Here is a 25,485-nt window from a genome sequence, read left to right as displayed (position 1 = left end):
CTCCCAACATTGTATTGCATTCTATTTATTGCATTGTCAAACGTTTCACTTCGCCTGTGTGTGTATTCATATTTTTGTACCCAATCCCACTACCTGTTTGGCTGGACATAGGAGAGCTCTGCTGTTGCGCCAATCTAAACCACTGTCCTGTCTCCCCAGTGACCAACCAGTTGCCCATTTGGGAATCCCACAAGCGGAATCTGAGCGCAACAGCAACTCTCCCCACTTGTGATTCTCAGCAACTGGGATTCGGAGGCACATACTGCTGCTCAAAGCAGAGGTAGTAGCCACTGAAAAACTTATGTCTTAAGAGCAGTGCCGGATTTATGTATAAGCTAAACAAGCTATAGCTTAGGGCCCCAAAAAATTTAAAGGAAAAAAACAACTTAATGTACATTTCCAAAATATAAGATAAAAAACAAATAAAATAAAACCTACATCATTTTAAGTTACAGCTTAATAATTATTTCACTATTAATATACTTCTTCTTTTATTTCAGTTCAACAATTACTTTCATAAAATAGATATAGGTAGGTAGCCGTGTTGGTCTGCCGTAGTCGAAACAAAATAAAAAAATTCCTTCCAGTAGCACCTTAGAGACCAACTAAGTTTGTTATTGGTATAAGCTTTCGTGTGCATGCACACTTCTGCAGATACTTCTTCTTTTGATAAAATACATATTTTGTTATGTGCGAATGGATTTAGATACCTATTAGGTCCAAAAATTACTATATAGCATATATTCAAAACAAAAAACAGCGACAATTTGTTGTTGACAGAGGACAGCTGGACATATAAAGCGTCCCATTACCTTCAGTAGCTTAGGGCCTCATCAAACTTAAATCCGGCTCTGTTTAAGAGAGATTTCAGAGCTGTCTCTCTGCACTTTCCTTCTCAACCTTCCATTACTTCCCTTTCCCCGCCCACTTCGAACGCTGGGACACCGCCCTGAAGTCTCAACGTTCCACAACTCCCCCGCTGCCGGCGCGCCGATTGGCTCCCGCGACGTTCCGAGTCCCCCCTTTCGGCCAATCCGAGCTCTCCCGCGCGTTACGCAAAGGAAGACGGTGAGCTCACTGCCCGGGAAGGTTTGAAATTTACAAGGAAAGGCTTGTTTGGCCGCTTGGCTGTCGTTGAGGGTTGAAGTTGCGGCGACCCGGGCCGGGTGAAGGAGGAGTTGATGGCTGATCCGGCGCCCGAATCGTTGACGCCGCCGCCGCTGGAAGGGGCAGCGATGGAGACCGAGGCCTCGGATGCCCCAGCGAGAGGGGAGGAAGCGAATGAGAACCGACCAGGCGAGACGGTGAAGGGCGCTGTGATACTGGAGAAGGAAGCAGGGGAAACGGAAGAAGGGCGTGATGGACGGGGAGAGGAGCCCCTGGAGCCCGCTCCAGAAAACCCTAAACTAGGTAAACAAGTGGTTTGTTTGTTTGTTTGTTTGTTTATCTTCTGCCTCCTTCAACAAATCTCATTATTGTGTACTTGTTTTAAATCCTTTAATTTGATTACTCACATTGGGATTTTTATTTTCCAAACTAAGCTGTATTACAAAAGTACAATATTGATCACAGTGTAGCTATAAATTTATGCCACTCCCTCCATGAACAGTTTTCCAGGATTTAGATGAAATTTCTTTGAAACACAATCCATTCTATGAGTAGGATTAAGTATCTTCTGTTAATATATTTGTTCTACTACAATATCTAGTTCTATTTTTTTCCTTTACTGTGTTCATTGTTTCCCATAACATATAACCCCCAAAAATGATGCCTTTAGTTAACTCCACATTTCATTTTTCTTAATTAATCCAACCCTTCTTCAGTTGATCCTGTTTTCCCTTTAAAAAGACCAAACCATTTTATCTGTAGTAGGAGTTGACTTTGGTTACCTTTTTTTACATTTTCCATGCCACTGTTCCTTCCAAAGAACTTGGCTTGGTGCAAATCCTGTTGTTGTTGTTGTTTTGTAACAACCACCTTGTTAGGTAGGTTAACCTGAGAGGCTGTTGCAGTGACCCCTCTGAACAAAGCCTCTTTTCCTAAACATAATGCTGTCAGCAAAACATATTGTGTGAATGCATTTGGAATACTGCATACAGTTCTGATTGGCTCACCTCAGAATAGTATAGATGTAGAGCTGGAAAAAAAATGATCAAAGAGATGAAGTGACACCTCTATGACTAAAGGTTACAGCGTTGGGGATTTTTTTAGTTTAGAGAAAAGGTGAGCAAGAGTTGACACGATAGAAGTTCATAAAATTATGCATGGCATGAAAAAGTGTATGTGTGTGTGTATATATATGTATATATATATATACACACACTTTTCTGTCTCATGAAACTCTAGAACTTGTAGACACCCAATGAAGCCGAATGTTGGAAGATTCGGCACAGATAAAATAATTTCTTTATGCAGCACATGGTTAAAATGTAGTGCTTGCTCCACAGGAGGTAGCGATGGCCAACTTGGATAGTTTTAAAGGGGGATTGGACATATTTATGAAGGAGAAGGCTATTACGAGCTATAATAGTTATCTCTCTCCCCCCCCCCCCCCCGGTCATGCCCCTGAATACTAGTGGCTGGGAGTTGCAGGAGGGCAGAGTGCCCCTGTGGCCCCTTGCAGGCTTCCCATTGTGGCCACTGTGAGAACAGGATGCTGGACAAGATGGGCCACTGCTCTTCTTATGTCCTTACACTGGGACCCCTGAACCTGAAGGTACCTATACTTCTCCCCATATGAACCCACCGAGGCCTTAAAATCAGCAACCCAGCAACATCTGGAGCACAACTGGGAATTAGGCCTTGCACTTTAGTAAAAAGGCATTATGGGTGTGCTAAAAGTGACCAGTGTTTTAATGCATCACAAGTTTCCTATATGTTCTGTGTGGAACTTCAAAATATTTAAGTAGCACGTAGCTATTTGGAGCCATGTTTTGTTTTTTAAAGGCTTCATCTGATGTGTTCGAGAATAAATCCTTTGGATGTATGATTTCTCTCTCTCTCTCTCTCTCAGACGAGGGCGGAGAAAGCGATAGTGATTGCAGCAGCTGCAGCGATTATGGGAGTCATGGCAAGCCAGGGACCTCCTTGCAAAGGCTCGTGCCAGAGAGGAATGTCCTCTTCCCAGACACTTTCCAGACAAACAACCTCCTGTTCTATGAGCGGTTTAAGACCTATCAGGACTACATGTTGGGTGAGTAGCCTCTTGGCTTCTGAGGCCGTGCTCTTGATATCGGCGTTCCAGATTTACAGTTTTTCATATTTGTCAATTTATTTACACCTTGCCCGTTTAAGGCGCAAACCGTCACAAGGTGGCTTACAGAATGACCAACAAATTAATAAGCATGAAAACTGGTGTGTTCAAATGGCAGCAGCTACAACATTACACCAGCAGAGTCAATAAAACCAGGCACGAGAGCAGCAGCAGCAGCAAGTCTGCTTTCAAATGAGGGTTGTGCGGGGGTTGAATTCTGTTTATTGCCATTTCAGCACAGATTAATATCACAGTTAAGCTGCAAGTTCAAACCTGCGTCTGAGTTAACTACAGGCCAGGGATTCTACCAGTTGAGCGTTTCCCCCCTTTAAAATCCTGCTGGGATTCAGGCACCATTTCTGAGCTGCAAATCACCCAGTGATTCACCAGTAGATTCCAACCTCTTATCTTCTCTCTGCCCAAATGGAAACTATAGCCCATTGTTGCAAGCCTTTCTCTCCTAGGAGGTATTTGTGTGGGTTTGCAGAAGATGGTGAACCCCTCCGAGTTTCCACATGGTCTATCTTGCTCAAATTCTTGCAGCTAGCGAAAGGGGGTTGGGGACTTGTAGCTTCTCCAGATTTCATGGTCTCCAACCCTGCTCATGACCACCAGTGGTCAGGGAAGATGGGAGCTGGAGTCCTGCAGCACTTGAAATGCCTTGGGTTTCCTAACCCTGGCCTGTTGGCTTCCTTAATGTTTCCCAGTAACAGCTGAGCAGTTCTCATTGTATCTCTTTGTGCTTTGAAAGTGCTCACCTAAAGTGACTTCTTTTCATTTGTTTTCCGTCTGCTGTGCTCACAAAGGCATTCAGGGCATTGCCTGTGTATTTTCTGATGTGTGGATGTGTGTAATCTCTCCCCCCCCCCCCAAATTTGATTTCCAGCTGACTGCAAAGCCTCGGAGGTCCAAGAATACACAGCATCGTATTTGGAGAAGGTCCTTGAGCCATCTGGGTGGCAGGCAATTTGGCACACCAGCGTGTTTGAGGTCCTGGTTGAAGTAAGTGCTGCTAGGCAGCCCAGAGGCTTGGTTCCACGTGAACCATTGACAGAGCTGGGTGTTTAGATGCTTGCCTTGTGCTAGGGGGATCGCTTGCGTTGCATGACCCACTATAACAAAATAAAAATTCAAAACACTACCCATTTGCACGTTTACTCAAAATCCAATGAAAAACATTTAATTAATTCAGCACCATTGATGATTTTGATCCAGTGGTACCAGCTTTTCACAGTCTCCTTTTAAATAATATATTTTTTTCAATATAGAAAATTACATTTGTTACTCAACAATTATATAACGACAGTTATATATACCTCCAGCATCGCCCTGCAACCCGCTTGCCTCTTAGCACCCCACTAGGTATTCCCTCCATCCCCCCAGGTGGCAGTACCACCCCTTTTGGGAGCTACTGTTTTTAACAGGGTGTTTTAATTGATGTAATCCGCCCTGGGATGTTACAGTGAAGGACTAGGGCCCTGTAGGACTTGATCTCCTTCCGCAGGGCCTGTAAGACAGAGTTATTCCACCTGGCCTTCAATTTAGCCTGATCCCCTTTTCCTTTTTCCCTTCCCTTTTTATGAAGAAACCCTTCTGGGTCCCTACATTAAAACTCTTCCCTGGTCTCCTGCTGCTGGCCTTAGCAGGACTAACTTGGCCAGTTACATTGATGCTACATTGATGTTGTATTTTATGCTGTTTTTAAGTTGGCTTAAAGTCGTTTTTAATCAATGTTTTATATTTGTTGTTAGCCGCCCTGAGCCCGGTTTCTGAGCTGGGAAGGGTGGAGTATAAATAAAAATTTATTGTTATTATTATTACTCTCTTCTGGAGCAGCAGAAAACAAGCTTGTTGTTATTAATAATATTATTAATACTATTATTAATACATTGAGTTTTTTTGGCGGGTCTTTAAAGCCATCCTCCTGCCCCCAGATGGCGCTGCGCAGACCATGAACGTGCCTCTTCTTGCCTCTCTTTTTAACACAACAGGTTGTTGACGTGGATTACTCTGCTCTGAAGGCGGTGGTGCGCCTCTGTGAGCCTTTCCTGTGCGAGACTCGCGGGGGTGATGCCTTCACTCAGGAGTGTATGCAGGAGCTTTTAGAACTGAAGGCGCAGCGGCTGCCGTTGTGGGAGTTGTGGGTTGTCTTTGACGAGTCGGGGGAATTGGACCACACCGCACTGGCTGTTGAGCACGTCAGGTAAGATGACATCGCCTGCCTATACTGGGGACCCGCTTGCCCATGGCTTGGCCTGGACCCAACATGATGGACATTTATGAAAGAGAGAGAAGTTTTCTCTTTCATAGCGCTAGAACTCATGGACATCCAATGAAGCTGAATGTTGGAAGGTTCAGGCAAAATAAAGCACTTCTTCATGCAATGCATAGTTAAACTGTGGAACTCAATGCCACAGGAGGTGGTGATAGCCATCTACTTGGATGGCTTTAAAAGAGGGTTGGGCAAATTTATGGAAGAAAGTTCTTCCAAAGGCTGCTAGCCAAGATGGCTATGCCCTGCCTCCATGGTTGGAGGCTGCAATGCTTCTGAATGCCAGTTGCTGGAAACCACAGAAGTATTTTTGTCCTGCTTTCCCATAGGGATCTGGTCGGCCACTGCAAAAACAGGATACAGGGCTAGATGGGCCACTGTCTTGATCCAGCAGGCTCTTCCTTGACATCCTTAACATTTCCCCCTCTTTGTTTTTGAAGGTTTTTCTACAAGCACATCTGGCGGAGCTGGGATGAAGAGGACGACGACGACTTCGATTATTTTGTCAGATGTGTTGAACCTCGGCTCAGGCTGTAGGTCCCTCTTTAAAACATTTCTGAGCTTGGGGGTCGACTGTAGCTAAGCAGCTTCTGCTCCCAACTCCAAATGTTGTATTGTAAATGTGCTTGTGACAGTGAATCTTCCCACGTAGTTTTGGCGCAGTGTTGGGTGTCCTGGCTGGGAATGTTCAGTTGCTTGGGCAACAAACCCACTTGCAGTCCAGCTCCTGTGAGGGAAGGGGAAGTTGTCAGCTTGGCTGAGTTTGAAACCTTATTGGCGAGGATGGGGAACTGGGAAGGTCCCAAGAAGTATGTGGAGCTAAGAGGCAAAAAAACGGCGCAGAGGAGGAACACATAGGAAGTGTATGTGGAGAATGAAGCGAGGCTTGAAGAGATGGGGAACTGAGTTGAGAGGTTAACTGGAGAGCGAGCTCTGAAGAAACACCAGCACAATACTGGGGCCTGGGGCCACCCAATGAAGGTGTATAGGAGAAGCTTACAGGACAAGTAAGAAGAAATACTTTGGTCGGTGCTTAGTTGGACTATGTAATTCACTGCCGCAACACTTAGAGATGACTTCAAATTGGCACCAGACAGATCGGTGGAGGAAAATGCTGTCGATGACTCTATACTAGTCATGATGGCTATACAGTATACTAGGGCTGTGCATTGGTTTTTTGTGTCCCCCGAACAACAAGGCAAATCGGGGTGATTTGGGTCAGGCTCTCACGTTCCCGAGTCGGATAGCGCGGTTAGCAAGCTGTCTCAAATTGCATCCTGGACTGTCTAAGCTTCTGAGCCGTTCTGTGGCTTTGGCTGCCTCAGAACGTAAACACGCAACTCCCTGACCCCTCCACTTTAGTTCCAAAAACATTGCCGTGGAATGAAAAGTAACCTTGGGGACAGTTCTAGGGGCGTTTTCTAAATTATATCACATGCATAGGGTCACTTTACCTCTAGGTGGTGCTGTAACACCAACAGTAGGATTTTATAGGCAAGAGCCACTTGGAGGAGTTATGCCCAAATTAAAATAAAATTGGGTGTTCTGAGTTTCCCTGCAGTGGGCCAGGGCTGCATGATAGACTTAAAACAGGGTTTTATCCTCTTTCTCCTCCCCCCTTTTTTTGGCTAAGTCCATCTTAAAAATTACCCACTTCCCCACCTGCTTCTTGCTTCACAATTCTCTTTTGCTCTGAAATATTTTACCGTTCCATTTCTGGTGCACCTTTCCCTCTGGTCACCAACCCTCAGAGCCTAACATACCTCACAACAACCCTGTGAGGTATGTTAGGCTGTGAGGGTTGGTGCCTGGCCCAGTGATCACCCAGTGATCTTTTTAGCAGAGGAGGAGATTTGAACCCTGGTCCCCCCGGTCCTAGCCCAGCAACTCTCCCCACTACACCACACTGGCTCCAAAGTATCGCAGGCCATATTCCGAACCAAGCCTTAAGAAGAAGAACGGCTGAGGGAGCTGGGTATATTTAGCCTGGAGAAGAGTTCCTGGTGATATGTTAGCCCTCTTCAGATATCTGAAGGGCTGTCATGCGGAAGGTGGAGGAAGATTGTTTTCCTCTGCTCTGGAGGGCAGAATCCGAACCAGTGAATTCAAATGACCAGAAAGGAGAGCCTGACTAAGCATGAGGAGGAACTTTTTGACCGTAAGGCCATGGAGCAGACTCCCTTGGCAGGCGGTGAGCAATCCTTCACTGGAGGTGTTTAAACAGGGGTTGGGGGGCCACCTGTCAGAGATTCATTAGCTGTGATTTCTGCATTGCAGAGGGTTGGACTAGATGAGCCCTGGGTGTACCTTCCAACCCTAGATTTTTATGATTCCAAGGTGCTACTAGACTCTGGGTTGTGGGGGTCCCCCCTCCCCTTCAGCAGACTACCCTAGCTGTTCCTCCTGGGATTTTTTTTTAATTCTGGCTTCCTTCGTGCAACATTTGATTCTTGCGCCTCTTCCCCCCCCAATCGATGATGTCCTAATTTTGAATTCCAGGTACTATGACATTGCAGAAGACCGTGTCCCTTCCGCACTGGTGGCAGACTACCACGGCCTTCTCTCCCAGTGTGAAGAGCTCTACCGCCGGTTTCTAGACCTCAGGAACAGCCTCGCAAGTAGTGATTCCGACACCGAAGCAGAGAACGTCTCCGTGGTGGAAGGGATGAAACTCTACAACAGGGTAGAGCACCTGAAACAAAGGTTGAAGCTGATTGAAAACCCTCTTTTGAGGTAATGCAAAAATGCATTTTCATTTTAATTGGATTTTTTTTTACTGCCTTTTGAATAATAAAAACAACAACAACAAAGCAGTAGGGTTTAGTGACCAGGGTTGCATTTGGGATCTTGGAAGGTCTTTTCTTTCTGGATTCAGTCCAACCATGGATTAATCTGGGTGGCTTTGCCCAGTCTTGGGGCCAAGACAGACAATATTTTAAACATGTGATTGCATGTTTAATCTGTCCCCCCCCCTTTAAAAATAGCTTGTGTGAGAGGGTGGGTGGGGTAAGCTATCAGGACCATGGGGAGGGGGCTTAACCCTTTCTTTCCCACACTGTCTTCCATTCTGCTGGGATACTGGTAAAATGGCCACATTCCTCCAAGAACAAGTAACTGCTTGGGAGTGGGAGTCCCACCTCCTTCCCCCCATGTCTAAAAATGATTAGACAAATTCACAGACAATAAGGCTTGCAGTGGCTACTTGCCGTGATCGCTATGCTCTGTCTCCACAATAAGAGGCCATCATGTTTCTGAATCCCAGTTGCTGGAAGCCACAGTGGGGACAATGCCCTTGTGCTCAAATCCTGCTTGCTGGTTTCCTCACAGGCATCTGGTTGGCAACTATGAGAACAGGATGCTGGCCTGATCCAGCAGGTGGTTCTTACGTTCTCATGGTGCCATTGTTGACTGATGGGAATTGTTGTTGTTGTGTAGTCGTTTAGTCGTGTCCGACTCTTCGTGACCCAATGGACCATAGCATGGGTTAATCCTGAACTCTACCTTCCCCACATACGATTGTCCTGATCCTGATTTGTGTGGGGTGTGTGTCCTCTATTTTTACAAGAGGAAATATGTTCTGTACAATTCTTCGTTTGGATGTAACGTCCATCTAGGAACTGAACGTGCTTAAGGAAGGGTCTCTCTTTTTTGCAGGTATGTGTTTGGCTACCAGAAGCACGCTCGCCTCCAGGCGAGGGGAGTGCGCCCCTCGGGCACCACCGTCACCCATATTGTGTCTGCCACCATGATGTCAAGCTTGCTGCAGTGTCTCCTTAGGGATAAATTTTCTCCAGAGTATTGTAATGAAGAAATGGAAATACAGGTATAGTAGTCCAGGGTTGTTTGGTATGTTGTTGTTGTTGTTGTTTTGCCTGGATCACAGAATCATAGAATTGTAGAGTTGGAAGGGACCCTGAAGATCATCCAATGCAGGAATATGCAAACCCATACAGGGATTGAACCTCCAACCTTGGCGTTATCTGCACCATGCTCTAACCAACTGAGCTATCCAGGCTGAAAACTTTGCTGTAGGGAAGCAGCGCTTTCTTGACAAATGGGGAAGTTGCAGTTGGAAGTGGTGACTGCATGCTGTAGGTCAGGCATCCCCAAACCTCGGCCCTCCAGATGTTTTGGACTACAATTCCCATCTTCCCCGACCACTGGTCCTGTTAGCTAGGGGTCATGGGAGTTGTAGGCAAAAACATCTGGAGGGCCACAGTTTGGGGGTGCCTGCTGTAGGCTGTGCATCCATGAATTAACATTATTTATTGCAGAATTAAAATTTCTGAAAAGAGACAGAGTTTTTAGGTAGCGTCCAATGTTCCTAGACTACAACTCCCATCATTCCCAGCCAGAATGGCTGATGGGAGCTGTAATCCGTCAACAACATCTCAAGGCCACCAGGTTGGTGAAGGCTGGAGCATGGCATTGACTTGGTTAGCCATCTTCCCATTTTCATGTGATTTTTCCTGGTAACGGATTGATGGAGAGAACCTTCCAGCTATTGCTGGACTACCCCTCCCATCGTCCTTGGCCCTTCCACATCATCTCAGTGGCCAAAACTTTCCCACCCCTGCCGCAATGTCCTGGGCACATGTCCTCTAAAACTGTGAAGACCTGGAATGGAGAGAAGGTCTGAGTCCTCTCCCAGCATCTGAACGTTGCTTTTGATGGTATCTCTTTCCTCTTCCTCAGTTCCACAGCGACCCGCTGTCTGCTATGAACGCCTGCTATGCAGGGGACAGGATCGTGGTTTGCCCTGGTCACTACATTGTGGAGGGCACCTTGTGTGTCGCCGACAGCATTGAACTAGAAGGTTAGAGCTTGTGTTTGTTAAAAGTCTTGCTGGGTTTTCCTCCTCCTCTCTGAAACCAGGAGTGGGGGAACCTGGACTCCAACTCCCAATCAGCCTCAGCCAGTATGGGTTCAGCCAATATGGGACTTCAATCCCAGGAGAAATTGGGTAGGGAGAAGTATTTCTCATTTTAAAACTCGCGGACATCCACGAAGCTGAATGTTGGAAGGTTCAGGACAAATAAAGGACAGGAAGAACTTCTTTATGCAGTACATAGTTTAACCGTGGAACTCAGTCCCATAGGAGGCAGGTACGGCCACAGACTTAGATGGCTTTAAAAGAGGATTAATCAAATTTATGGAGGAGGAGAGGGCGATTGATGGCTTCTAGCTATGATGGTTAGGCTCAGCCTCCACAGATGGAGGCAACAATGCTTCTGAATACCAGTTGCTGGAAACCACAGGAGGGGAGGGGGATCTTGTGCTGGAATCCGCCTTCTGGATTTCCCACAGGTGCCTGGTTGGCCACCGTGAGATCAGGATGCTGAACTAGATGGCCCATTGGCCTGATCCAGCAGGCTCTTCTTATGTGAGCCAGATATTTGCCCTCAAAGGGGTGGGAGAGGAGACTGTACAATGGGGCTTATGCATGTGTAGGTCTTTAGGTGGAGTAGCTGTCTAACATGTTCCGCACATCGTGGAGGAAGGGTCATGTCTGAGGGAGAAGCACCCCTTTCCGGTTAAGTCAGTGGGCCTGTCTCCTTGTTCTGTATAGAAATTTAATGGATAAAATATAGGAAGAGACCCCTGTTCTATAGCAATAAGAGCTATGGTGATCAGTCAATCCTCTTAGCTCTGTTGCTATTCCTTCATGTTCTGATATTTCACCGGCACCGGCAGGACTTTCTGAAGCTTATCTCCATAGCTAGCCACCCTCATCCAGGAACATGGGTCCAAAATGAAATGCTTATTTATTTGTAAAAAACATTTATATACCGCTGTGTCATTAAAATAACCAAAGCAGTTTACGGCGTTAAAAACATAAAACTAAAAACAAACATCAATTAACCATGGTAGAGGGATGTATCCTTAATTGCTTGCATAGGCCTGGGGGAATAGAAAAAAGTTTTCAGTAGGCGTATAAAAGTTGGCACAGAAGCCGCCTGCTGAATCTCTAGTGGCAGAGAGTTCCACAGGACTGGACCGATGGCACTAAAGGCTTGGTTCCTTGTTTTCAAACGAGCCGCGCCAACTCAGGAACGACCATCGACGCTCCTGACCGAGCTTGGATATATAAGGGTTCTTTCAGGCGTTCCTGGAAATACTTCTGTCTTGTTTTGGAGAAACAGGCTCAACCCCCTTTTTGTTTCCACCATGTAACTCTCCCCCTGGACTTTCTTCACTGCGGACAACTCCACCTCCCTTAAGTTTGCCAAAAGAACTTGGGGTCTGCTGTGCGGTTGTTAGCATAATAGGCTGTACGTTGCTGTGGGGCTTATGTTGCAGTCGCTATCTTTCTCTTGTCAAAAGTCTTTAGTAGAGAAAGAGCCGAAGGTTTAATTTCCTGCTGTTCAGACTCTTTCCACCCCCCGCTCTTGCCGGCCTCCTTTTTAAAAAAACAAACCAAAACCATAACCCAACAACTTTTGCTTCTTTATTTTTATGACAATGATTTTCTTTTTCTCCCAGTCTTTCTCGAATGTTTGATTTATATAGATATGCACGCCAGTGTGTGGTACCCCTGCAGGACAGAGGCTTTCAATAAATTTCTTTATCAGTAGGAGTGAGAATAAGATGGCTCGGGAACTCGGGGTGGTATTTATGACAAATCGCATCCTATCAAGAGAGGTCAGGCGAATGTGAGCAAGCAAATTAAAGCGTACTAGACCAGACATCGCCACGAGCTTTTAAGGAACAAAAGCCGACATCTAGTTTATTCATCGAGTCGACGCTTCTGATTGAACAAGTGCCAGGAAGTCTTATTGCTTGTCGTTTGATAGATCTGCTTTTTCCTTCTTTGGAAGCTGTGAAAAATAAAAGCGCTGGGTGGCATTTTAGCAACGTGGTCTGTTAATGATGTTGGATGGGTGTTAATGATAAGGGAGGAGTATCTCTCTCTCTCTTTGTGTGTGTGTGTGTTTGTATGGACCAATTTGAGCCATTGAGTGTTGCTGTTGGTGCATGGCATACAGCGGTGTAGTGGCAAATCCAGGCGGGCAGGGTCCTTTCCTGATAGTCATGGCTACACCCCTTCCAAGATTATACTTCCTACAATTATATAATCTTACAAGATAATAACAAGATACAATACAAATACAAATACAAATACAAGATAATAACAGGGGATGCATTGCAACCGTCGGTGCAGATCTCCATGTGTTGCCGTGCACCCAGACCTGCAATTTCCTGTGCAGTTACGTGGGCAAATCACCTGGAGTGCTCTAATACCGTATCTTCTTTTGAAGTCCCATCATACAGTACAGAACCTGCACATGCCCTTCCCTTGTAATGAAAGCAACTTGTGTTTCCAATTTTCCTATGTGCTTCGCTTTGGAGCATTTGGGAACAACTCCTTTGTGTTCTCCCCTTGTGACTTCTCCAGAGCTGACCCTAGGAGCCGATCCTCGGTGGCTGACTCCGCCTCCTTCGCTGTGATTGGCTCCAGTTAGCCCAAAGGGTGAGATAATGTATTTTCAGTGGCTAAAAAGCTCCCTTTCCAAGCTGATTGGTTGGCTCTAGGACAGGCATCCCCAAACTTTGGCCCTCCAGATGTTTTGGACTACAATTCCCATCTTCCCTGACCACTGGTCTTGTTAGCTAGGGATCATGGGAGTTGTAGGCCAAAACATTTGGAGGGCCGCAGTTTGGGGATGCCTGCTCTAGGACAATGTAGGGCAGGGGGCCCTGCTACAGAAATAGTAATGGGACTTTAACACACACTCCCAATGACCCCACGGCTTTACACTAATGGTAGCACGGACTCCTTTTTGGAAAGGGAGCGGTAGCTTTACTGATAAATTGATCCAAGACTTTAAAAGTGAGCCCACCAATGCGTGCTCCTGTCAACCGCACCAAAAATTGTTGTCAAACGAACGTATTTGTATCTGTATGTTGATGTATGGGACCGGTTCACACTTAATGGGAAACCGTGGATTCCTGCCACATGAATGAGCCTTGGGCAGCCCCTTGGGAAGAAACTGGGAACTGAAGCCACTTAAAATTGTAGAGTTGGAAGGGACCATGAGGGTCATCCAGTCCAGCCCCCTGCCAATGCAGGAATCTTGTCCCCAAAGTGAGTCTCAAACCCATGGCGCTGAGTTTAAGAGTCTCATGCTCTACCGACTGAGCTATCTCCGCAGCTAACGTCGCTGCTTTGCACGGACTAGAGTTTGAAGCAAACCACAGTTTCCCAAGTTTGGACTTCAAAGGAAACAGTGATTTAGTTAAAAGTGGGTGTTCCCAATCTCCTCCTTGCTGTGAAAGGAGAGGTGAGGCCAAGACTTGTTGGAAGGTTCGTTCACATAGTGATGTCATGGATTCCCCACTACATTTGAACTAGTGGAAGTTTAGCACTTATTTCCGTGTAGATTGCTATAAGAGAGAGAGAGAAAAAATCCAGTTGCAATTCCATTAATCCAGGAAAGAGCAAGGAGCAGAGTGACAAAATATGGGGTGGTATATCAGCAAATGGTTCTTCCTGGCCATTTCCGGGGGTGAATCGTAGGGGAACAGAAGTGTGCATGTGTGGAAAGGGTGGGGCAGTAGTGGCATGGCCAGTGTTTAGGGTGACCTGCCAGTATATCAGTAAAACACAACAGCAACCCCACAGTTTCATAATGCAACAGTTCCTGCAGTGTGAAAGGAATGTTACAAATGAGGACAGAAGTGCTAGCATCCTAACTGGGAAACTGCCACAATAAATCCTGTGTCTGAATTCAGCCTTCCTATGGTTCCTAGCGCTTTTCTCATAGAGTTGGAGAACTGTAGAGTTGGAAGGGATTCAAAGGGTCATCTAGTACAACCCAGAACCACAGCTAAAGAGCTACTTTTTAGAAGATTCCTCCTTGCTGGATGTGCCTTGTGAACAAGAGTTCCTGCTCTTTCTTTTTAATTCCAGAAAGGTCTTGTGGCTCTCTAACAGCATTGTTATTATCGCTTGCCTTGTTGTTTGTTCTTGCTAGTGACGAGCCATATTTTTTTTTACATGCTCGTAAATTTCTCTTAAGTGCTTCAGAGCGAGCGACTGGAGAGCTTAGTTAACTCAGCATTGCAGCCTTAAAAAAAGGAGGGGAGGGATATTTGTTGTGTGTGTCATTTAATTAAATGCCGTAGAACTGAGCAGAATGTCCCACCTAAAATGCAGAAGTGTGTAAAAAGGAAGCTGGTTTATTGTTACAGGTATATCACACCTTTTCTCCAAGGAGCTCAAGGTGGTAGATGTGATTCTTCTCCTTTGCTGTCTTATCCCCAAAACAACCCAGTGAGGTAGGTTAGTGCTGAGACTTAGTTACTGGACTGAGGCCACTCTCTGAGCTTTGTAGCCAAGAGCGGGATTTGAACCCCGGTCTCCCAGGCCCTAGTCGGATGCTCTAACTATGTGAGAGACAGTGTGGTGTAGTGGTTAAGAGCGGTGGACTGGGGAACCGGGTTCGTGTCTCCGCTCCTCCACATGCAGCTGCTGGGTGACCTTGGGCTAGTCACACTTCTTTGAAGTCTCTCAGCCCCACTCACCTCACAGAGTGTTTGTTGTGGGAGAGGAAGGGAAAGGAGAATGTTAGCTGCTTTGAGACTCCTTTGGGTAGTGATAAAGCGGGATATCAAATCCAAACTCTTCTTCCTATTCTTCTTCTAACCACTACAGCACATTGGCTAGTGGTGTGGCTGCTATAGGGTGGTAATAATAATAACGATAATTATAATGCTATTATTTATACCCCGCTCATCTGGCTGGGTTTCCCTAGCCAATGTGGGCAGCTTACAGCATATCTAAAAACATAATAAAAACATCAAGCTTTAAAAACCTTCCAATACAGGGCTGCCTTCAGATGTCTTCTAAAAGTTGTGTAATTCTTTATTTCCTTGACGTCTGAGGGGAGGGTGCCACTACTGAGAAGGCCCTCTGCCTGGTCCCTGAGTTTGATGCAACCTGCCAAAACTATTCTTTCCTTCTGCCCCCTGAAACTTTCTCCACAGGCTACGGCTTGCCAGACGACATCGTGATAGAGAAACGAGGGAAGGGGGACGCTTTTGTGGAGTGCACTGCTGCGGACGTGAAAATCTCTAGCGTGAAGCTGGTCCAGCATGATGCTGTGGAGGGCATCTTGAGTAAGTACTTTAAGCTTGCCACCTGGCTTTGGCGTGCCACCCCCTAGCCTGGACTGAGGAACAAAGTGATGGGTGGGGCCCCATTCCTCTTCTGCTGTGCCAACCCTAATAATAGGTGAAATCGACAGTCTAGGATGATTGCCGCAACTTGATCCATGCCTGGATGACTTCTGTTACTACTCGTGTATGTTGGGATTGAAATACCCCAAGATTTTTCTACCTTGGTGGGACTGCCAAAGAGGAGAGGGTTGCCTTCACCCGGCAGGCCAGCATGCAAGGCTCATGATTTGGCTTGCAAATTGCCCAGGCACCACCCCCATTCTTCATTTGTTTTTTTCCCCTTGGTCTTTCCCTTCCTCCTTATCTGAATTTGGGGTGGGGAAGCCCAGATCTGTAATTCCACAGAGGAGTTCTTCTGAATACCAATTCCTGTTTTTTTTTAAATAATAATTTTTATTCAAATTTTCCGAATTAACAAATAAAACAAACAAAACAACATTTTTAACACAGTTCATCTTAAATTCAACCATCTCAATTTGCTCTGCCGAGCTTTGACTTCCCTCCCTCCCTTCCCACGGTTTTCTTATTTACTCCTGTCTTGCACTATTGTCCTAACTTCAGTCAATTCGTAGGATTTATTTCAATCCTGCGAGTGTTTTTAAACTTCTACAGTTTTTCTCCATATAGTCCACAAATTTACTCCAGTCTTTACGGAACTTTGTCTCTCCCTGGTTTCGGATCCTGCATGTCAGTTTTGCTGATTCAGCATAGTCTATCAGTTTCATCTGCCACCGAATACCAATTCCTGTTAACCACCAATTTCCTCTGCTCACAGGCTTCCCATTGGGGCATCTAGTTGGCCACTGTGAGAACAGGATGCTGGACTAGATGAGCCATCGGCCTGATCCAGCAGGCTCTTTTTATGTTCCTAGCCTTTAATGGCAGGGACCCAGTTTAATCCTTAGAAGCATCATATTCCTAACATTATCCCCCTGTATCTGTTGCATCAAAGCACCACCTTATTAGTCCTACTTCTAGTTTCATCTTCTTACCTTTCATCTCTGATTTTATTAATAACCTAGTTCTGCTGTCGCCATTGTGGTTCGCCCTTCAGATGTTTTGGGCTGTGACTCCCATCAACCATGCTGGCAGATGTTGTGCTGGTTGCGGCTGATGGGAGTGGAAATCCAAAGCATTTGGGGGGGGCACCTTGTTGGTCCAGGCTGGTGATCGATGGCCTGTTCCAGAGAGGCGTGTCATAACGTGGATAGTTTACTCACCTCCCATCGTTTGATATCAAAAGTTTAATTTTTAATTTTTGGTTCCCTAATGGGAATCTGGCACCCCTCCACCCCTCTCTGAATTTGACAACAATCTTGTTGGCTCTGCCCTCCTGTCTTCTGGAGCAGGTGATAATTAACACTTCGTCATCGAGAGGTAGATTTGAATAACAAATGTTACATGGGCTAGCAAGACTATTTCAGCACCTTCTACATGTGAAAATATATTCACACACCACGAAAAGAGAGGGTTCTTGGGCCACTGCTGGAGAGAAGTTACTAACTGCATGTCCCTTACGAAGAGTAACTTTCTTTCAAAATTCTGGTTGTTGCGATAAATCAGGCATCCCCAAACTTCGGCCCTCCAGATGTTTTGGACTACAATCCCCATCTCCCCCGACCACTGGTCCTATTAGCTAGGGATCATGGGAGTTGTAGGCAAAAACATCTGGAGGGCCGCAGTTTGGGGGATGCCTGCGATAAATGCTTAATGTGAGGGGAGAGGAGAGAAAGAATTGGAGATCTGGCCTACAAAGGCTTCCTGTTCAGTTCCAGCTTTGCCCCTGCTCCCAAAGGACCTTCTCACCCCACATACACAATTGTTGGTTTGTTTAGAAGATTTTCACCTGCCTCTCAATAGGACGCTTCTCCAAAGTGGGTAGCGACAACTCAAACCACAAAATGCAATCCAACAGAACAACAACAAACCAGTTGAGAAAACGATTCAGCAGGAAAAGTTTCCAGCAGCTAATAAGTGTAGACCTAGTGCAACTTGCAGCGTGGCAATATGTCCTAAAAATAAGCCACTGAAATGTCCCCCCTAAAGATGAATCCATCACTTTAGAACTAATGAATGACAATTTTGCAGTGGACTAGCAACCAAAGGTTATATTGTGAAGAGTTTCTGTCCGTGATGCTTTTGCAAGATACTCCTCTCTGTCCCTCCAACCTCTGGTTTTCCACCCCCCCCCCCCTGCACAAAAGACACCTGGGTCTTCTGTTACCTTCTACTGAATCAGGCCACTGGTCCCTCTAGCTCAGGATCCTCAATACAGAATGACAGAGCTCCAGGATTTGACACAGGGGACATTCCCAGACCTACCTGGACGTGCTGGACATAGAACCTGGGACCTTCTGCATGCAAAGCAGATTCTCTACCACTGGGCTTCCCCAGGCTTGCGTGACTCAAACACCCTAGAATTCCTTGCTTGTGTTTGTTGGGGTTCGCCAGGAACCACTTCTAAATCTGGGCTATAAGTGCAGCAGCTCAGAGTGTTCTGCTCTCTCCCTCCCACCCAGGTGTCCATCAAGGGAAGACCACCCTGGAGAACTGCGTGTTGCAGTGCGAGACCACAGGGGTGGCGGTACGAACATCGGCTGAGCTTTTAATGAAAAATTCCGACTTGTACGGTGCTAAGGTAGGAATTGATGCTCTTCTTGCGATTGACAGATGCATTGAAAAGGAAACAAAAGCAGCGTCGGCAGATACGTTTGACGCCGGCTAATAATCCGCTCCTCTTTCAAAAGCACACACGAGGCGCTTCCTCAGATACGCTGGAAAATTACAGAAATTGCAAGAAGATTACAAACAGTTACTGAAATAGGTTTGCCCTTTCAAATCAGTTTATTTAGCATTGTGTGGCGTTACATGGCGGTTGCAACGTGTGGCAGTGCTTTTGAGCAACTTTGTTATTCTGGTTAGAGCAGAATGCGGACCATGCAAACGCCACCCTCGCCAGCCATCCCTCGGCCCTTAGCCTTAACACCGGCTCCCCACAGGGTTGTGTGTTGAGTCCCCTGTTCTATTCCCTCTATACGTATGATTGCACAGCTATCCACTCCAGCAACAAAATCATCAAGTTTGCTGATGACACCACTGTAGTGGGTCTAATTTCGGGGGGGGGGGATGAGTCTGCCTATCAGGACGAGGTGGAGCGGCTCTGTGTTTGGTGTGGAGATAATAATCTGGTCCTTAATACTGCCAAGACCAAGGAACTACAGGAAGGAACTACAGGTGGACTACAGGATTCAGCTCTTGTATATTGGCGGGGAGGGTGGCTGTATTTAAGTTCTTGGTGTTACCATCGAGCACGGTATGACCTGGAGTGCAAATACCACTACTTTGGTAAAGAAGGCCCAGCAGAGAATATATTCCCTCAGGCTTTTAAAAAAGAACAAGCTGAGTGAGAGACTGCTGGTGTCCTTCTACCGAGGCTCCATAGAGAGCATTCTCACATACTGTACCTGTGCTTGGTTTTCCAGCTGCACAGTCATGGATAGGAAAGTGCTCCAGAAGGTCATAACCACAGCCCAAAAGATTATCGGTCATCCTCTCCCATCTCTGGAAGAACTATACAATTCCCATTGCCTTAAAAAAGCAAATAATATCTTACAAGATTCGTCTCATCCTGGATATAGTCTTTTTGCACCGTTGCCTTCGGGCAAGAGATACAGAACAATAAAATCAAGAATGAATAGATTAAAAAACAAGTTTCTATCCAAGAGCTATAACCACCTTAAATGCTGTAACTAAATAATATGATCTTGGGGAGTTGTGATAGGTGTGTATATATGGCTGTAATTGTGTTGTGTGGCAATGTCCCTCCCTCCCCGTGAGAATAAGACACAAGACACAAATGATAGATTTTAAGTGGGCGAATAAGGCCACAACTTTATTGGTTACGGATGTTGAGCGGTATTGGCTTAGGCATTGGAACCTAACCGACTGTATCTGACACCAACCCGTGTGTTGGAGTCTGGGAGAAATTAGCCACCAGAAAGGAGCCCAGTGATGTACATCTACCGGAACTCCTCCTGTGACCACCGTTGGGGCGTGCCTTACGGCCCTGACCTCTCCAGGTTCAGGACAAAGCTCCGCCCCTGAAAACCTTTAACGGACTACTTCTCCATTTGCTGGGCATGTGATGACGTAACCTGTCCCCCCTCTTCTTTTTATGCAAATTTCCAATGCCTACCACCAAAGCAAAAGTTGTGACGGATTGCTACGAGGTAGGCGAAAAAACCATCTTGGCTAGCCCAAGTGGGAAAAGTCCTACCCGGCCCCTGGCCAACCAGGCGACCAACCGAAGTCCATAGCAGCGTCAGCCTAGCCTAAAGGGTGGGTGGGCGGGTGAACCGATTGCAGGGGCAAAGAGGCTGAGTTCCCGCCTCTGGGCTGTTTTGAAGGAAACAAGCCCCGCCCCCAGCAGACCTCATTGGTCGGCCTGGGGTTGATGGAGGCGGGAATGGCCAATCGCGAAGGGGCTGAGCTCTCAGCCCCCATCGCGAGAGTTCGGTCGAGCCTGCCCACAACACCACCTCCGTCGCAGGCGCAGAAGTGGTTTTTTTCGTTGTACTATGTACAATGACAATAAAGTGTCTGTCTGTCTGTCTGTCTCTGTCTGTCTATCTATCTATCTATCTATCTATCTATCTATCTATCTATCTATCATCTATCTATCTATCTATCTATCTATCTATCTATCATCTATCATCTATCTAATCTATCTCATCGCATACACACTTGAACCGTTGACCAGAGCAAAGTTCATTTGTCGATTATCCAGGAGCCTAGGCCTTATTGATTTCTCCAACAGCCTCTTAGAATTGCCTATTGATTAGCGACATCTCCGTCTCTTAATTGCAGGGTGCCGGTGTAGAAATCTATCCGGGCAGCATGTGTACGTTGATGGGGAACGGCATACACCATTGCAAGGAAGGAATCCTAATAAAAGTGAGTGTCTAAGCAGAATTGGGGTTAGCAGGGCTGCTTCCTACGTTTCTGGTAACATTGGATTGGCAGAACTGTGTGGGCAGAGAGAAGGGCATGGTTTCATGATCTCTCATTGGTTTGAATGTCTCAGGAAGCTGCACATCAGCTGTGGGAAACCTGTGATTCTTCAGATGCAGCTGATCTGGAGTTCCCACCATTGGCCATGCTTGGCTGGGGCTGTTGGGAGGATGCAGCCCAAGAACACCTGGGGGGGGCACCTCAACCCTGCCATAAACTATGGCTTAGACCAAATTGCACCCTTTTTGCTCCTCCTGGCTCGCTAAGTCACCATCCCTGGCTTAGTGTTATGCTGGGACCTGCTCTTGGTCTCTCCACTGTGGTTTGTTTGAGTGAAGTAAACCATGGTTCTTAGGAAACTGCCCTTGTACAGAATCAGACCACTGGCCCCTCTAGCTCATTATTGTCCACTGTGATCTGATGGGGAGGATCTACTGATTGGACTACACAGCACCTGGCTGTGGTCTAGAAGAGGGCCTTCCTCTCTAGTGGCACCTAGCCTGTGACCTCCCTATTAGACTGCTGCCACTGGAAGTTTAAAACATATTTATTTCATCACATGATCCCCTGACCTTTTCCCCTTTCTAGTGTTGATCTTGTTGTCTGTCTTTGATCTGACAGTTGAGTTTTGTTGAATTTGTTCTTCTTAAATTTTATCCTACATTTTTTATTATTAAATAAAATTATCACAGTAGAGGAAAACAGAGTACAGTCGTACCTTGGATCCCAAACATCCGACGGGGCTTCCGTGGCTTCTGATTGGCTACAGGAGCTTCCTGCAGCCAATCGGAATATGTACTTTGATTTCTGAACATTTTGGAAGTCGAACAGACTTCTGGAACGGATTCCGTTCGACTTCCGAGGTACCACTGTATAAACTTCCTAATAATAAATATATGAAATGAGAATACGAGCGATCTTACCTTCTGGACTGTGGCATGTCTCTCAGCCTTATTCATCCTTGGCTTTTAGGACTTTTTGGAAGAAAATTATGACGTTCCCAGGATAACAATGGTGAACAACGTAATACATAATAACGAAGGGTATGGAGTGGTCCTGGTGAAGCCTACTGTCTCTCCGGATGCCAAAGAGAGCGCTCCAGACAGCTCAGGAGGCACAATCTTAAGTGGCCCAGGTAAGTTGTTAATGAAAGGTAGCTCTATCTGGGCACACAGAAACGGCAGGCAACAATGCCCTGAGACCTGCGGGTATAGGGCAGTATATAAATTCAATAAATTAATAATAAGAATGCCTGTTCTGAACCCCAGGATAAGAGGAGCCATGCTGGATCAGGCCAGTGGCCCACCTAGTCCAGCATCCTGTTCTTACAGTGGCTAACCAGAGAGACCCCAAGGGGAAGCTGCAAGCTGGCCGTGAACACAGAAGCACTCTGCCCTCCTGTAGTTTCCAGCAACTGGCATACAGGAGCCTTGCTGCCTCCAGCCACGGAGGCAGAGCAGAGCCACGATGGCTAGTAGCCCTTCCCATGATGAACTGCTTTGCCTTGGGCCAGGTTGATGCATTCAGAGGGGGCTCTCTTGGCGGTTCCTCCACCCACAGAGGTGTGTTTAGCACCTTCATTATACAGTTACAGGTAGGTAGCCGTGTTGGTCTGAGTCGAAACAAAATAAAAAAAATTCCTTCAGTAGCACCTTAAAGACCAACTAGTTTTTATTTTGGTATGAGCTTTCGTGTGCATGCACACTTCATCAGATACACTGAAACAGAAGTCACCAGACCCTTATGTATATTCAGAGGGTGGGGATGATGGGAATGGGTGATGGGCTGATAGGAGTGGTAAACCCGTTGATGACTGTTAATGACAGCAGCTGTTTTATTACAGAAAAATTTCAGAAACAGACTGGAAAGAGAAGTTGCTGAATTGCAACTCACTAGCAAGCTTAAAACCATGGAGCCACCTGGAATGAACAGAGACATAGGATTCTTATCTCATTATACATGATCAAGCTTTCCTTAGCACCTCAGCCCTTGCTCCCCCCCCCGCAAGACCAATTGCAGTCATTAACAGTCGTTAACAGTCATCAACAGGTTTACCACTCCTATCAGCCCATCACCCATTCCCATCACCCCCACCCTCTGAATATACATAAGGGTCTGGTGACTTCTGTTTCAGTGTATCTGATGAAGTGTGCATGCACACGAAAGCTCATACCAAAATAAAAACTAGTTGGTCTTTAAGGTGCTACTGAAGGATTTTTTTTTATTTCATTATACAGTTTCAGGAGGATTCTAAAGATGCATATTTTGTTCCTGGATTTTTGACACTTGAAAACATGTACATTTTTGGGTCCTGTCTTATTGTTATGATTCTAAGTTTCAAACTGTTTTTCATATGTGGTGGTCAACGAAATCAATCGTACGTAAGGATTCCACTTAATGTCGTTGTTTCTGGCTTAGATCAAGCGAAGGACGTTCATCCCACGGGCGGCGACCCCATCCCGGCGTGCGAAGATGCACACCAGCAGCTCGGCGGTGGGTGGGAGCCTCACGGAAGGGCAGGCGTTTCTGAGCACACGGAAGGCAATTCTGAAATCGCCAACGAACTTTCCGCCGCATCTCTTAAGAAGAGCCACCTGCGTAAGAAGAGGCTGAGCAACCTGGGCATCACGGAAGCGGACGACAACCTGATGTGTCAGGAGATGTTTGTGTCCATTGTGGGCAACCACTTCAAGCGAAATGGCAAAGGGAGCTTTGGCACATTTCTCTACTAGGTTTCCCTAGTAGAATGGCATTGGAATAATATATAGCCTGGCTGCCGGCTGGCTTGCTGCAGAGGAGCTGAAACTGTTGACATCCATCCCTTAAAAATAATAATTATTATTTGGCTCCATTCCTTGCTTGTGTGTGATTCCGGTGTATTTATTCTCCTATGCAGCACATCTGTTGCACAAATGAAATTTCTACTCCTTTGTGTGAGTTTTGAACCCAGCACTTGAGAGCAAAAGAAAACTTCCCCGTGGAACCTTTTGAATGGATATGCTCTCTTTCTGCTTGCTATACATACATATATATCACTTACTGTATTTATTTCTGATAGAAGACACCTTATTAAAAAATACATTTGAATCTCCAGCTGCAGAGGGGGCTGTTCATAGTAACGTCAAACTGTTGACCTCTTAACCACAGCTGAAAAGAGTGTTTAGCTTCCTGCGTAGTAGTGGTGGTCTATTATTTTCAGCTGTTTTTAAATAAAGCCTTTTTAAAATATATATATTTAGGAAATTGTCCCCCTTCTTTGTTTTGTGCAGAATTCTGTCCCTTTCAATAAACATTATATGTTACACAGCTGATCCATGTGTGCTACCGGAAGGATTTTTTATTTATTTTGTTTCTTAAAATATATTCGGGTGTAGAACTGAAGTGCTTAGATTTAACGGGTGTTAGAAAACTGTGTAGTCTTGTGCTCTGGTGGTTCTCAGGGTGGTCTCTGTTAACTCTGGGAACGTTTCCCTGAGTGAGAGGCTTGGAAAGGTGTGGGCAAGATCTTCCATCTTTGAACTTGGAGGAATGAGAGAGGCATGGTCGTCCGTCTGTAGGCTCAGGAGTTCTTGCGAGTGGCCGAGAGGGGAGCTGGCATTGTACCAGGGCCAGGAATGTGCATCTTCAGAGAAAGAGTGGTGGATTTCTTTAATAAACACACCACTAATGCAGCTTTGCTTTTGTCAAAATAACAGCGGTCAAAATGATGAGCCCACAGGCCTATAATGACACAATGCTTCTTTAGAGAAATCCTCTTGCCTTAGCTTGACACGTGCGTAGAGATTAAGTCGTGTTCACAGAGGAAAAGCATGTCTGCATTATCAGAGCTGGATGCCCAATTCAGCGAAAAGAACAGGGTGCCTACTCTCTATCAGGTTAGCTCAAGGGTAAAGGGAATTGGCTCCTAAAGTGTAAACGTGGCTACCTGGGAGTCACTCATCCAGGCCCTGGCAGAGTAGCAATGGAGACTGGGGAAGCGTATTCCTGCCTATCTGCTTGGAGTTGGTTCCCAGGTGTCTTGCACGGGTGATGCTGTTTTGGCTATGTAAAGCAGCTCTCATGCCTGGACATCGGAAATGGAGGGAAGGATGACCGAGTGATAGCTCCATGAAAGGTCCTTTGCTCCTTTCTCTACTGTGAGATGTGCCTGTGTGTTGCTCATGCACAAATGCACATCCCTTGGACTGGGAAAGGTTCCCTAACCCCTGTTTTAGTGTTAGATTTGCTGTCTCCCCATCCCCTTATTGCAGGCATAGGCAAGCTCAGCCCTCCAGATGTTTTGGGACTACAACTCCCATCATCCCTGACCACTGGTCCCGTTAGCTAGGGATGATGGGTGTTGTAGTCCCAAAACATCTGGAGGGCCGAGTTTGCCTATGCCTGACATTGCTTAGGACAGGCTTCCTCGGCCTCGGCCCTCCAGATGTTTTGAGACTAAAATTCCCATCATCCCTGACCACTGGTTCTGCTAGCTAGGGATCATGGGAGTTGTAGGCCAAAAACATCTGGAGGGCCGAGGTTGTGGAAGCCTGGCTTAGGACAAAATGGCATGGACTATGTTTGGTCAATGTATGACTCCCAGGACTTTTAAAATCAGGGCAATGCTGCTGAATACAAGTTGCTGGAAACCACAGGAGGGGAGAGGGCTCCTTGTGGGGCAACCAGTCTCATACAGCCAACATGCTTAAGTCTAATTAGTGCATGAAAGGGTTACTACCATAGAATAAGCTGTCCTGCCAGACTTAGCTGTGTCACTTCTCCTTACCTTGGG

The 25,485-nt window shown here is 46.2% G+C and overlaps 1 protein-coding gene across 1 annotated transcript; it reads left to right on the top strand.

Annotated features, from left to right (window-relative positions):
- Positions 1–1,057: 1,057 nt before the first annotated feature.
- Positions 1,058–24,025, top strand: SHCBP1 (SHC binding and spindle associated 1). Its single transcript, XM_035118792.3, has 13 exons — positions 1,058–1,410; positions 3,014–3,193; positions 4,140–4,255; positions 5,245–5,456; positions 5,966–6,058; positions 8,025–8,258; positions 9,180–9,348; positions 10,221–10,341; positions 15,513–15,644; positions 18,224–18,342; positions 20,571–20,657; positions 21,687–21,849; positions 23,133–24,025. The coding sequence occupies exons 1-13, from the start codon at positions 1,182–1,184 to the stop codon at positions 23,444–23,446; spliced, it is 2,169 nt and encodes a 722-aa protein (XP_034974683.1). The 5' UTR covers positions 1,058–1,181; the 3' UTR covers positions 23,447–24,025.
- Positions 24,026–25,485: the final 1,460 nt, after the last annotated feature.

This window comes from Zootoca vivipara, chromosome 6, assembly GCF_965207765.1.
Source record: "Zootoca vivipara chromosome 6, rZooViv2.hap1.1, whole genome shotgun sequence".
Taxonomy (NCBI): domain Eukaryota; kingdom Metazoa; phylum Chordata; class Lepidosauria; order Squamata; family Lacertidae; genus Zootoca; species Zootoca vivipara.
Note: the sequence above shows the minus strand (reverse complement) of the source record. Positions and strands in the feature narration are given on the sequence as shown.